A 12,828-nucleotide genomic window follows, 5' to 3' on the forward strand; every position below is an offset into this window, starting at 1 on the left:
GAATGCGGAGTCAAGAGATAGACAGCAATTTTTACTGTACTTGGCAGGGGGAGCCCCGCCAATGAATGCGCGAAGTGGTTTATTGGCCTATTCTGGAATGTGATGATCTTCTCACCGGGCGAGATGCAGGAGGAAGACTTTCGAGGTTGGAGTTGGGGCATAACTAACGCTTATCGCGAGCGCGGAGTTTATCAGCCCCGTCGCTGCCAGATTGTTCAGGTGTCGCTTTCTTATCAATCGGCGAGTGGTGCCCCATCAATCAGGCGACCGCGTCGACTTTCTTTTGGCGTCTTTTTGTGTTTTCGATTCTGATTTTCAATCATAGAAGGGTTAACCTGCGTGTATCGCCATATTGTGTACCGTTTAATGAAGAGAATATTATGCTAAATATTCAATTGTGAGACCCCAATGACCCTGCTCACGTGATATTTCACGTGGGCTGACAAAGGCGGTGGAGTTCTCCGTAGTAAACTAGTTGGATGGGTCAGAATGATGCTAAACTGTCCTCAACGACAGCAAGGGACACTATGTATGACATGCACATTGGTCTTCGTACCTTGACTTGCACTCCTTGTTACCATGACACTTTGAGAGGAACTCTTTAACCAATCCCTTATTCGCACCGGCCGCCATTCGAAGCACGGAACATGGCAACTCGGCCGACTACCCGCCTAGTGCTTCTCAGCACGTTCGCACTTCTGTTTATTATATATTTTATCTTCCTCCAGCCTCGAGGCCCAGAGAGTCCGGCAACCCGAGCGCCAGGTCATTTGGCCGAGACTAAAAGCACGATTCCGTCCAACCTCGTCCTTACTGAAGATGTGCTCAAAGGCGATGCGGTCATGCCAAAGTTGGGGAATGAGACAGCAAAGTATTTTCCTCCTCCCATTGGCCCCTTTGAAGGCAACGATACGATCATCATCTGACCTCGTTGCCAATTTAGAGCGGAACTAGGTCGATCCACTTGGAAATTCTTTCATACGATGATGGCGAGATACCCGAAGGAACCTTCGCTAGAAGAACAGGAAGCATTGCGTTCTTTCGTCTACTTGTTTTCACGGCTCTACCCCTGGTAAGTCTTTTTCGATCTACGACAATCTCGAGAAAGGGGGACTAAAGGTTGACACTCATATAGCGGCGAGTGCGCGTCACATTTCCAGGGCCATCTGAAGAAATACCCGCCGCAAGTCTCGTCGCGTGATGCAGCATCAGGCTGGGCCTGCTTCATACATAACGAGGTAAACCGCATGCTAGAAAAGCCCGAGTACGACTGCAATAATCTTGACGATTATGATTGCGGATGCGGGGACGAAGACGAAGATGCAGATCCTGGTCTAGACAAGGGCTTGGCTGCAATTGTCAAGTACGATACGAAGGAATCGAGCCAGGACCATGCTTCTGGCCCTGCTGTGGAAATCACCAAGGAGCCGTGAGTGGGGATCCTTTTCCTTCTTCGTGTTCCGCAGACAACAGGCAGAAGACTTACTGATCGTACCATCTCTAGACTCACTCGCGGGGGTTAGCGAAAAATAAAGCGACCGCGAGTCCATTCGCTTAGGGCATTCTGTCAGGCCTCGTGATGACAGCCGCCCACATTCCTCTCTTAGTCACAGATCAACCTGCGAGGAATAACGGCTGCAGAGTGGCATGGCGCATGACCTGAGTCGGTTGAGGCGGGCGCTTGACTAGCGAAGCGGCTTGGTTCCCTGCGGTGCTGATGTACATACTACATCAATCATATCGTGTATATATTTTTATAGAGTCACTATACCCATGTTTGCTTTTCCCCTTCGTTTCTCCAATGTGTCTTCCCAACCATGTACGAAATAATAGTTTTCCAACTGAATAACTACGTGGATTTTGATCCCGAAGCATTGCATCGACCTGAAATCAGTATGTATAGAAGACAGCACTAACAGCCCTGGCGGAATCACGATTGGACAGCCACTGTCTGCTGACTCGATCGACTGATCATTGGCTGCAGGAGATCAAAAGCGAAACCGCTCAGGGGGGTGGTGCCGTGTCAGGTTGCGTATGATTCGTGTTCTCTGCGACGTTCTGTGCCTACACAAGGATATAAAAGGATATACAAGGCAGCCATGGCTGTCAATGGATGCATGGCTGAGAAGCTGAAACGGGCCTAGTGCCGCGATCCCCTGGCAGGCTGCATGGCTCACGCCCAATCCCTCTCGCGCGTCGCCAATCAACAACAACAACAACAACAACAACAACACTCGACACTCCGTTGGGTTGATCCGGATCAGCAAGTGGAAAGAAAGGGGGAGAAAGGGGCCCTTTAAGAGTATGCGATCCCTTGTCGCAGTCAGAAGTATATCTATCTGTGCTATCCCCACCTGTTGCATGCCTCAGGCAGCGTTTTCAGCTCTCTTAGGAAATAATTTTTCTCCGCCGTCTCTCCTCCATCTTCATGCGCAGGACTTACAAACTGTTGCCTCTCTCTCTCTAGACCGACCCTCTAGACCGCTTGATTACCATTGGGCTTTTTGTCTCCCCCCTATGTTTAACTGATCGGGCACTAAAATTCCTATTACTTCTTTCCACCAACAAATCCACTTCAGACAGCTGTACAGCCCGCCCGATTCCTTCTGATTTGCGGGCATACATTGGTGCCTGAATAGAGGATCAGAATGGTTTCCTTCCAATGCGAGGTATGAATCATCTCCATTTGCGCACTGAATCCGTCTAACCCGCTATGTTATTCTTCTTAGGCTTGCGGTGATGTGCTCACCAAGAAAAAGCTCGATCCCCACCGCGGTCGATGTCGCGGCGCCTCATTCACCTGTATCGATTGCATGGTCCACTTTCAAGGCACCGAATACAAATCCCATACGGTACGCTAAAAGCTATAGTTGTGGCTGAGCTCCTCTCCCGTTACTTTGCAGCCCATCGCCATGCGCAGAGAAAGGTATTACCTGGGTCGCGCGCGTCGCACCATCAGGCTGCTGCCAGATTTGCGCCTGCGCGAGACCTGGTTTGATGCCTAGTACCCGTTGTCGCCCAATTGGTGCCTGTAAATTTCTGTGCCTGGCATAATCATTGCTCTGTTTCCTATTGGACGAAGCTAACGAGCTCTTCTTTTTTTTCCGCATCGCACAGTCATGCATGACCGAGGCGCAAAAATATGAGGGCGCCCTATATAAAGAGAAGCCTCAGAAGGGAAACAACAAACAGAATAAAAGACAACCCGACAACTCCAAGACACTCACTAACACTAACGGAAATTCCGCCAACACCAAGAAACCCCGCCATCCGTACGTTGAAGACGCTCCCGATGCAGATGATCCTCCGTCCAAACAAGTTCCTCCCCCAGCTCCCAGTCCTCCACATACCACAGCGGCCACCGGTCCGGCCTCAAAATCAAAAGTGGCTGCTTCCACTGACAAGGACGACGTCAACGTCTTTGACTTCCTCGTCACAGACCAGACGCCAACCGCTTCGAAAATCTCGCTGGCGGGATCCAAGGAACAGATGACCATGGTTGCCAATGCACCGTCGGTCTTTGAGCCCAGCAAGGCGCTGGCTCAGTACGACACCGACGTAGATGACGAAGACCGCGAATATGATATCGCCTATGAGGAAAACGGCTTCTCTTACGGCGCTGATCCAATCAAGCCATCTCCGTACGGAAATCAAGTGTCGAATATCTCCATGGATTTCATGACTCCGGCACCAAAGAAAAAGAAGGAGAAGAAACATAAAAAGAAGGACAGCTCTCCCGATCCAGAGCCGCGAACAACGAGCGACAAGAAACGCAAGCGCGGGCATGTTGAAGAACTGAATGTCGAGGCTGCCAACGCCCGGTATGAGGAGGACACGCCAATGACAGACGCCCCATCCAGCGTCGCCAATAATGTAGGCACACCATACCTGCAGCACTCTGGACTAACAGGAGGCTTGGACCGCATGCTTCGCGATGGAAGATCACCTTCCTCAGACTACGAAGATTACTCGGATGACGAACACGATCTCCGCCAATATCAGGATCCCCACTCGCCCCTCAAGCGCACTCGCCCGAACAATAAGAACACTAGGAATGGCAATGGCAATGTCGATGGAGATGATGGTGGCCTGGGAATATCTCTCAAAGGCCGCGCTGGCCGCATCATATCCATGTTCGGTGGATCGAATGTTTCTACCAGCAGCCGGGGAAGTGCTGAGCCTCCATCGAAGACCCTAGTCCGGACACGACGCAGCCCATCCTCCAATGGTGACCACGCAGGTGCCCTGGTTCAAGTGCGCCGATCCAAGAAAACTCCGAATGTGCGACTCGTCCGCACCAGCGCAGCAGCAGCAAATGATGACTCGGCGCGCAAGACCAAACGCAAGATCAGTTCCCAAAGCAACGGCAACGATTATCACGACGCGGCACGGCCGTCCCGTCGTTTAAAGGCCATCGAATACCGCGGGTCTGATGGCGGCAGCGGCGGCGATGACGATAATCGCAAGATGGTCGTTTACCGCAACCATGACGACGAGGGACTCACCGAGGAAGAAATGGAGCGCGATAAGGCCCTCTATTTCCTGTCATTAGTGACCAAGGGGCCCGATAGCGAGCGTGGGTGCTCGATTAATAAAGCCCTCAAACGGTTCCATCGCGATTATCCGGCTGCTCGCATTGAATCTCCTGGCGATCATCACCACCACGACAACGATGATCGCCGCGGTCGTGGTCGTAGCAGCCGGGCAGATCGGGATCGCCGATTGGACGAAGAGAAGGATTTGTGGCGGACGTTACGATTGAAAAGAAATGATCGGGGCGAGATTGTGGTTTTCATTTGATGCCTATCATGTTACCTATGTGTTTCATTTCACTTATTTTGCATTGTGCTACAGTTGCATGACCTTTCGGGCATTATCTCGTTGTGTTTTTTGAATAATAAATGGGAAGAAGGCAGGGAGATTTTTTTCAGCTCTCGTTCAGGAGTCTTTTGACACTTTTTTGCTTCTAGTCTGCTTTGCATTTGATTGATTGTTTTCATTGAATATATAGAATTGGCGTGTTTCACTGTTTATTATTGATTGGCTGTCTTTTTTTCAATTCACTGATATCTTACATCGCAAGACGCTTTCCTTTTTCTGTCCCCGGTAATTACCCGATCGAGGTAGAACGAGCCCTCTAAATAGCTACCTATGTGTACACATACACCGGTGTACGTAACCTGTATAATAACCGAACGAAGCAGGCTCCGAACAGCAGGTATTAGGTGTTATATGAAGCGGAAATATAATTATATGTTGCACAGGATGCTGTTAGGTAGCTCTAGGTAATCCATATGTAAGACAGTCAGTCTCTATTAGTTATACCAGGGGTTCCATGCTATATTTGCAGTTTGAATACGAGTCTGAGGTCTGGAGTGCCCGTTATGTATCCGTAGGCTTTAGTTTGTGGACCCGATCTTTGATAGCCATTATTTCCCATTTGGGAAATCTCCGCTTCTCGTAGACTTATAAGTTGCCCACGAGCGCCCTGTAACGAGCCCCGCTTACTCCTCAATTACTAGTTCAACACCAGATAGCACTGGCTTCTATTATATGAATTCATCTTGTTGTTCCTGGACTTAATTTCTTTGCTATCCAGAGTCTAGCAGGACCAATCTACCTGTGAAATACTGAGCCACCCCGATCTATATTCATTGCTGCGTATGTATTACTATCATTCTCTCAGTTTTTACCATATTCAATACATCATGTTTTGGCAGTATCTGATTTGCATGGTGATATTCACTATTAACCAGCGTCCTTTATCAGAGAGGACTGCTACAACAGCTGTGTCTTTATTTTGCAACAATGTCACTATATGTTAGTTTAATCAGTCACTTACTCTTTGACTTAGGTATAGTACAATCAACCCCAGTCTATTCATTCACAAACTGATGAAAGGTTAACTAGATTGTGAGAAAATTGACAATCAATCCATGTCTGTTCTGAGTATGACATCGCTAGATTTTGCTCATGGTGCTACCCATAGTAAATATATGGCCTGCTCAGAATATGGTTGGATTATCGTGACATGTCTGCAGCTCATGAAGGCTTGGGGCAAGGCGCATCACCCAAAAAGAAATGGTATGTGTCCATGTGAGATGACTTACTCAACTCACTCACGTGTCAAGGAAAGTATCCCTCCTTTTGTCATTCTTGTAACGGTATGGATCGTGTTTATTGACAATAAGTCTTGTTTTAAGATTCTAGGAAATGGCCAACAGAGATGCCGGAGACGACAACTTTCACCGGTAGACCGTTCAATCGGGGACTTTTTGAAAAGAACCTTAAGTTGAACTTTCTCGACCGAACTACACAGCTTTCTGGGAAAATAAGTCTTTAGAAGATGACAATTGATGACGCTGTGAGAAAGAGGATTGTTGATAATGAGACTTTGGGTTATTTCCTAGGAAGAATCTATCTGTTCATGCTCCGTATTGGAGTTCCTAACAACAAGCTACGCTTCCGCCAACATATGGCTAATGAAATGGCACATTCCGCTACTGACCGCTGGGATACCGAACTTCTCATCTCATACGGGTGGATTGAATGTGCTGGGTGTGCAGATCGCTGTGCTTACGATCTCACAGTACATTCGAAGAAGACCGGCGAGCCATTGATTGTTCGTGAACAGAGAACAGAGCCCTTGAAGGTGGAGCATTGGCAGATCATCATTGATAAAGCCAAGTTTGGTCCAACTTTCCGTAAGGATGCGAAAGCCATGGAAAGAGCTTTGTTGGCACTGGGACAGGCAGAACGGGAAGCCTTCTCAGAAGTCTTAAAACAAAATTCTACATCACCATCATCGTTCCTGGAGTGCTCGACGGCAATTTAGATATTCTACGAGAGCTCGTCAAGTTTGAAAGGCGGACTGTCGTGCAGAATATCCGCGAATACACTCCTAATGTCATCGAGCCCCCTGTTTGGTATTGGGCGTATTTTTTGCAGCCTCCTGGAGCACGTCTATTGGCAGCATGCGGATGATGCTGCCTGTGGGGTATGTCATTCTATTTGGCACTCTATACCTATGCATATGCTAAATCACGATTTAGGTGCTGTCACTGCCTCTGTCAGTTGCACCCACTAAGGTGTTGATTGTGCCTTTGTCAAGCCAGCCAGTGTTTGTCCCTATTATTCGAAAAATATCACAACATCTGCGACAATTGGGTATCTCTTGTCGTGTTGATGACTCTAGTGCCAGTATCGGTAAACGATATGCTCGTAATGATGAACTCGGGATTCCGTTAGGAATAACTGTTGATTTCGACCCAATTAAGAAGAGTACAATTACATTACGGGAGAGAGACAGCACCAACAAGTCCGTGCTTCAACAGAGGATATAATAAAAACTCGTTGACAACAAGGAAAGCTGGAGCGACATCTTAAGAAGACTCCAGAATTTGTCAGTCAAGGATGAGTTTATTGTATCATCGGAAATTTGCCTACGCTAAAAGATTCGGCACCAAACCATATAATTGAGATTGCTGCTAGAAACCTAAACACTACATCCGACTTGCCGGTGAATCTTGAACATTAGGTGTCAACCAGTTGGGAAGAGCAACGCTATTGAGGAAGTTCGTTTTATAATTTGTTTAGTCATTTACGTCCGCATTTGGAGTTGTTTATTCCTGTCCTCTTTTCCCTTCGAATATATGATATCCCTCTGGTGTGGATCAATAGTAACATCGATGCCGTAGTAACTAGCACAATCGTCTCTCTTTCACTCTTCTCTACATAAAACAACTATCTTCACCCTCCCTTGCGCGGTTTGATCGCCTGCTGGTGCCGTGGAGCATCGATATGTGCTGCAAACTTGGTGATCACGATATCCGCAGCAGTCATGTTCAAATCGTACTTCTCAGCAGAGATAAGGGAAGCCTGGATTGAAAGGTATGGCAGATTCAATATCTTCAAAGTCCTCCGGCGTCAATTCGACTTAAGTGCTTCGATATTCGCAACAAGATGCTCGACTTTACGTTGTCCAATGATTGGAAAGACGTATGGCGTCTTCTGGAGGACATATGCTAATGCCTATATTTTTGGAGGGTTGGGTTACCTTTTCTTTGGTATATATTTGATGTTTTCCAGACAATTGGTCCATTACTTACAACAGCATGCAGAGTACTACTCTTGCGGTTTGCAATTGCTTCAAGAGCATCAGATATGCGGATCTCATTTTCAGACAATTCTGCTGCCCTTCCTGACCCAGTATGTTCAGACTCTCGCGCTGCGGTAGTTTTGAATTTTCCTTGACCGAGAGAACCAAATGGAGCAATTGCCATGCCCTGATCTCGGCACAGGGGAATGATATCTGGTTCCATATCGCGTAGCATTGCATTCCAACTTCCTTGGTAGATGGAAAAGGGACGGAGACCATGAGCACGAGCATAGTCGTTGGCCTTGACTACCGCCCAGGCTGGAGTATCGGAGATACCAAGGTACAACACTTTTCCTGCAGTGATCAACGCATTCAACCCGTGCATGAGCTCTTCGACACTGGTTGTGAGATCCCACAAGTGCACATATAGTATGTCTATGTAATCTGTTTGCAGCTTTTCGAGTCTTCGTTTGACAGAAACATGCATTGATTTCATTGAGTTACCACTGAAGTTTGAATGCATCGGGAACTTGTCGAACTGCCCGGCGCGAAAGGGTGATGTGTATTCGGTGGCAAAAATTTTGAGATTGAATGTAAGCATATCAATTGTGACCGGCATTGGGAACACCGCTTACACCATTGTATCACGATTCCCACGAGCTTTCATCCATTCGCCGATCCGTTGCTCGCTCTCTTCGAAATGGTAATTGCTGGAGCTGTGGACAGAATTAGCTGGCATGATGGACTAGGCAGGTGGAGCATACGTATCAATGAAATTGCCTCCATTCTCATAAAACGTGTCCATGATGACAAACGCATCTTCTTTCGGGCATTCACCCATAAATTCCTTCCTAGAGATTGTTCAGCCAGTGATCAACCAAACTCATTGATACCGTGGGCCTCACTTACCATGCCGTGCCAAAATTCATCGACCCGAGACATAATGGCGAAACTCTGAGTGCAGGGAGGCGAGAGAACACGGTGATATCCAAGAAGACTTTTTGGCTTGGGAGCACGAGTACGGAAAGCGTTCCTGACTGGTGCCATGTTGAATTTCTTTCTTTTCTTTTCTTTCTACATTTATCTCTTGGAGAGACCATGGACGCATTTTTACCTCACCTCCATCAAGATGATTATTAATGTCGACTTCATTGAGTCGCAACAGAGCTCAATTCGGAGATTAGACATGCCTTATGCCCAAACTCCCGTAGGGTTGATAGCATAGTAGTTATTATGTCCTATGTACGACTCGCTTGTCCACGGGGTCTTGGACTATCCATGGATATAAATGTGAACTCAATCCAGTCCGAGCCTGCGCAGATGCCTATGCCAGTTTTGCTATATTTTACTAGATATACTATACCTACCTTCAACCAATCATATCAGCGTAAGCCGAACGGTGGTGCACAACCAATCAAAAAAGAACCGAACCTTCAAAGACAAAGAATGTCTGCTATAAGCTATGTAGTTATGTGTAACAGACTCCTTGCAGAGGACAAAGGAGAAAAGGACAGAATCGACATTTGCTGGGGGCCAAATTGTGGCACAAACGCGGGATGAACGAATCCCCCACCATCTTGACTCTCCATCCAACTCCCCATCAACTACACAACTGCTCGTATATAGACATTGACCCCTTGTTTTCTCGCTTGTAGCCACAGTCTGCCTTCCTTTTCAAAATGAGTGCCGTTTTCGCAGGGCCCGATCATGCACAACTCGTTATCAATAAGACGCAGGCGCCCAAAGATCTCCTGCCGACCGATCAGCTGAAGTTCGGCGCCTCGTTCACCGGTGAGTTCGGCATGCATGTCATATACAAACAATCCGTGTGATGCATGGTTTAAATTAGCGCTGACATAAACATGACTAGATCACATCCTTTCTGTAGCATGGGACTCAACCCATGGATGGGGCATTCCGAAGCTGGAGCCATACAAGGCGCTCTCTCTCGACCCAGCAGCAGCTGTGTTCCACTATGCCTTTTGCTGCTTTGAGGGCATGAAGGCCTACAAGGACGCCAAGGGAAATGTGCGACTCTTTCGACCTGAGAAGAATATTCGCCGGCTCAACACATCAGCCCAGCGCATTGCGTTGCCGGCTTTTGATGAAGCCGAAGTGCTGAAGCTGCTGGCCAAGTTTACGGAAATCGAGAGTCGCTGGATTCCAGAGTACGTCGATTTTCTCGCTTCTTCATATTCATATCTTTGTCAAAGCTAACAGGAAAAATCTAGAGGCCGAGGCTTTGCATTATACATCCGACCGACACTGATTGGCACGGAGCCTGACCTTAGTGTGTCGCGGCCACAATCCGCCTTGTTGTATATCATTGCAAGCCCCGTGGGAAACTACTTTGGGACCAGTGGCATGAAAGCTATTTCACTCGAAGCCATCTCTACGCCAGTGCGCGCGTGGCCCGGAGGCGTGGGCGACAAGAAGGTTGGCGGCAACTATGCGCCGACGATCGTCGCTGCAGAGCAGTCCCATGCGCGCGGCTTTCAACAGGTGCTTTGGCTCCTGGGCGATCCTAAGGTGCCAGAACAACAGTACATCACTGAGGTGGGCACGATGAACTTGTTTGTTGCGTGGATTGACCACGAGTCAAACACCAAAGAGTTGGTCACTGCACCTCTTGATGGCACGATTCTACCGGGCATCACACGCGATTCGGTGCTTGAACTTGCACAGGAGCGGCTAGTCCCTCAAGGCTGGCGTGTGACTGAGAAGCGAGTGTACATGACTGAGATCAAAGAAGCGGCCGAGCAAGGCCGTTTACTAGAGGTGTTTGGCGCAGGCACTGCCCTCATAGTGAATCCCATTCGGTCCATCTCTTGGAACGGACAGGTGATTCATTGTGGGCTCAAAAAAGACCAGGAAGTTGGAGATATCACATCCTCTATGAAAGATTGGATTGAAGATATTCAATACGGCGAGACGGAGCATGCGTGGAGGTGAGTTAACGCTTTCACTGTTTCTTTCTATCAATATGCTTAGAATAGAGGCTAACATCGGTGGACAGTGTTGTGGTTTGAGTGCGATCCCATCTCGAGACAATAGTCCACGCACATGGCATTGAGAACGAGCAATGCCGTTCGCTCATTGGAACAGATATCATCTCGGTGTTGGCAAATTAGAACATGTTTGAATTGTAAGCTCACATGCAGGCGTCGTAATCAAGCATATAGTTTCTGCCCTCGCTCTATACCTTATGTTCTGGTTGGGGAAAGGATTATCTTCTGCATTGCAAAGAATTGAAAGAGGAATGTGCCTATACCACGGTATTGGTATGACCACCAGTCTAGGTATTCCAGTCTAGTTTCTCCGTTAGATTTAGACATGTGATGAATGAACACTCCAAACACTGCCAAAGGAAGTTTTGGATCTACACCTGAGTTTGGATGACCTTGTCGTCCTGCGTGTGGGGTAACACAAGTTTCTTACGAGCGAACGCTACGTTGCCACTCTATCATTTGATAAATAAATCCTGTCCATTTAAACATATTATAAATATTAATCAGCTCTTTGTTGGACTAGACAATCAACACCGCTGCGCGAGTTTTAATGTTTGTAAGGGATGAGAATGTACAAGAATGTGAGGTTCCTAGCTTCTTATCTTTGAATGTCTTTCTTTTGTTGCCTATTTAGGAATTATGCAGGTCTTATTCTGTTCAAGACTGGAATCCCTTATTAACTCGTTATTTTTCTTGCCGCTTCTTGTTCAATGCGGTTTTTTTTTTCTCTGTCATATTCACAGTGTATACGCTAACAGACAACCAAAATCAAGATGATTATGAAAGCTGCTGTTAGCCTGCTAGCCATTAGGCTCGCTTCTGCCCATATAGAAATGAATTGGCCATATCCCCTGCGCAGCAAGTATGACCCTGACACACCTACGTCTCTGATCGACTATTCCATGACAGACCCGTTGAAGTCGGACGGTATGCCCCCTATCCTTCCCCTTTCTCGAGACGTATATTCGCAAAATCTGTGGTTCAAGACGAGCAATATACTGAAGTTACAAACAGGCTCCAACTTCCCTTGCAAAGGCTACATTTCAAATACTCCCTGGCGCTCTGTGACCAGCTACATGGCTGGGCAGAAATACAACATCAGCCTCGCAGGCTCAGCTACACACGGTGGAGGATCCTGCCAACTCTCTCTTAGCTACGACAACGGCACCTCATTCCATGTCATCGAGTCGATGGAAGGCGGTTGCCCTCTGGAATCCTCCTACGACTTCAATATGCCTAGTGATGTCGCCAATGGTGATGCACTTTTCGCATGGACATGGTTCAATTACGAGGGAAACCGTGAAATGTACATGAACTGCGCAGATGTGACCATCTCGGGTGGCCAGGGAACCGCAGATTCCTTCGAATCTGCGTATCCGGAGATCTTCGTGGCTAATGTCGGTAATGGATGTCAGACCATTGAAATGCAGGAGACTGTGTTTGCCCATCCGGGAAATCAGGTCATTTATGGTTCTGGCGTGACCTCGTCTAGTCCGCCTTCTCCTTCTTGTGCTTGATGGTTACGATTTGTCCAAGGTTATATGAGAATACGTCTGGTCATCTTCTTTGATATGTATTCTTCTAATGTTTCTCTTACGTCTTTCAGGGGTTTGTTTCCATGTTGATATTTTATTTTAACCTGGATGATGCTTCGTGGCATTTTATCTAGTCTACTATGTCTTGAATAATTAATTACCCGCAAGTCATTGATTCATAGACAGC

At 47.4% G+C, this 12,828-nt stretch overlaps 6 protein-coding genes across 6 annotated transcripts; 5 read left to right on the forward strand and 1 right to left on the reverse strand.

Moving 5' to 3' along the window:
- Window positions 1–983: 983 nt before the first annotated feature.
- UA08_02384 (hypothetical protein) lies at window positions 984–1,433 on the forward strand (the record flags this gene model as incomplete). Its single annotated transcript, XM_020264420.1, has 2 exons — window positions 984–1,072; window positions 1,136–1,433. 2 exons carry the CDS (start codon window positions 984–986, stop codon window positions 1,431–1,433), a joined length of 387 nt encoding a protein of 128 aa, XP_020122277.1.
- A 1,690-nt stretch (window positions 1,434–3,123) lies between these two features.
- Window positions 3,124–4,800, forward strand: UA08_02385 (hypothetical protein; the record flags this gene model as incomplete). Its single annotated transcript, XM_020264421.1, has 1 exon — window positions 3,124–4,800. The coding sequence occupies one exon, from the start codon at window positions 3,124–3,126 to the stop codon at window positions 4,798–4,800; it is 1,677 nt and encodes a 558-aa protein (XP_020122270.1).
- A 1,231-nt stretch (window positions 4,801–6,031) lies between these two features.
- On the forward strand, window positions 6,032–6,984 carry UA08_02386 (Glycine--tRNA ligase 1, mitochondrial; the record flags this gene model as incomplete). Its single annotated transcript, XM_020264422.1, has 4 exons — window positions 6,032–6,084; window positions 6,211–6,251; window positions 6,411–6,704; window positions 6,752–6,984. The coding sequence occupies 4 exons, from the start codon at window positions 6,032–6,034 to the stop codon at window positions 6,982–6,984; spliced, it is 621 nt and encodes a 206-aa protein (XP_020122271.1).
- A 765-nt stretch (window positions 6,985–7,749) lies between these two features.
- Window positions 7,750–9,145, reverse strand: UA08_02387 (hypothetical protein; the record flags this gene model as incomplete). The annotated part of the gene is made up of 5 exons (XM_020264423.1): window positions 7,750–7,878; window positions 8,109–8,562; window positions 8,734–8,814; window positions 8,863–8,945; window positions 9,008–9,145. 5 exons carry the CDS (start codon window positions 9,143–9,145, stop codon window positions 7,750–7,752), a joined length of 885 nt encoding a protein of 294 aa, XP_020122272.1.
- Window positions 9,146–9,777: 632 nt separating this feature from the next.
- Window positions 9,778–11,127, forward strand: UA08_02388 (Branched-chain-amino-acid aminotransferase, cytosolic; the record flags this gene model as incomplete). Its single annotated transcript, XM_020264424.1, has 4 exons — window positions 9,778–9,889; window positions 9,969–10,266; window positions 10,330–11,046; window positions 11,115–11,127. The coding sequence occupies 4 exons, from the start codon at window positions 9,778–9,780 to the stop codon at window positions 11,125–11,127; spliced, it is 1,140 nt and encodes a 379-aa protein (XP_020122273.1).
- Window positions 11,128–11,879: 752 nt separating this feature from the next.
- On the forward strand, window positions 11,880–12,623 carry UA08_02389 (hypothetical protein; the record flags this gene model as incomplete). Its single annotated transcript, XM_020264425.1, has 2 exons — window positions 11,880–12,033; window positions 12,121–12,623. 2 exons carry the CDS (start codon window positions 11,880–11,882, stop codon window positions 12,621–12,623), a joined length of 657 nt encoding a protein of 218 aa, XP_020122278.1.
- Between the last annotated feature and the right edge of the window lie 205 nt (window positions 12,624–12,828).

This window comes from Talaromyces atroroseus (assembly GCF_001907595.1).
Source record: "Talaromyces atroroseus strain IBT 11181 chromosome Unknown scaffold_2, whole genome shotgun sequence".
Classification (NCBI taxonomy): Eukaryota; Fungi; Ascomycota; class Eurotiomycetes; order Eurotiales; family Trichocomaceae; genus Talaromyces; species Talaromyces atroroseus.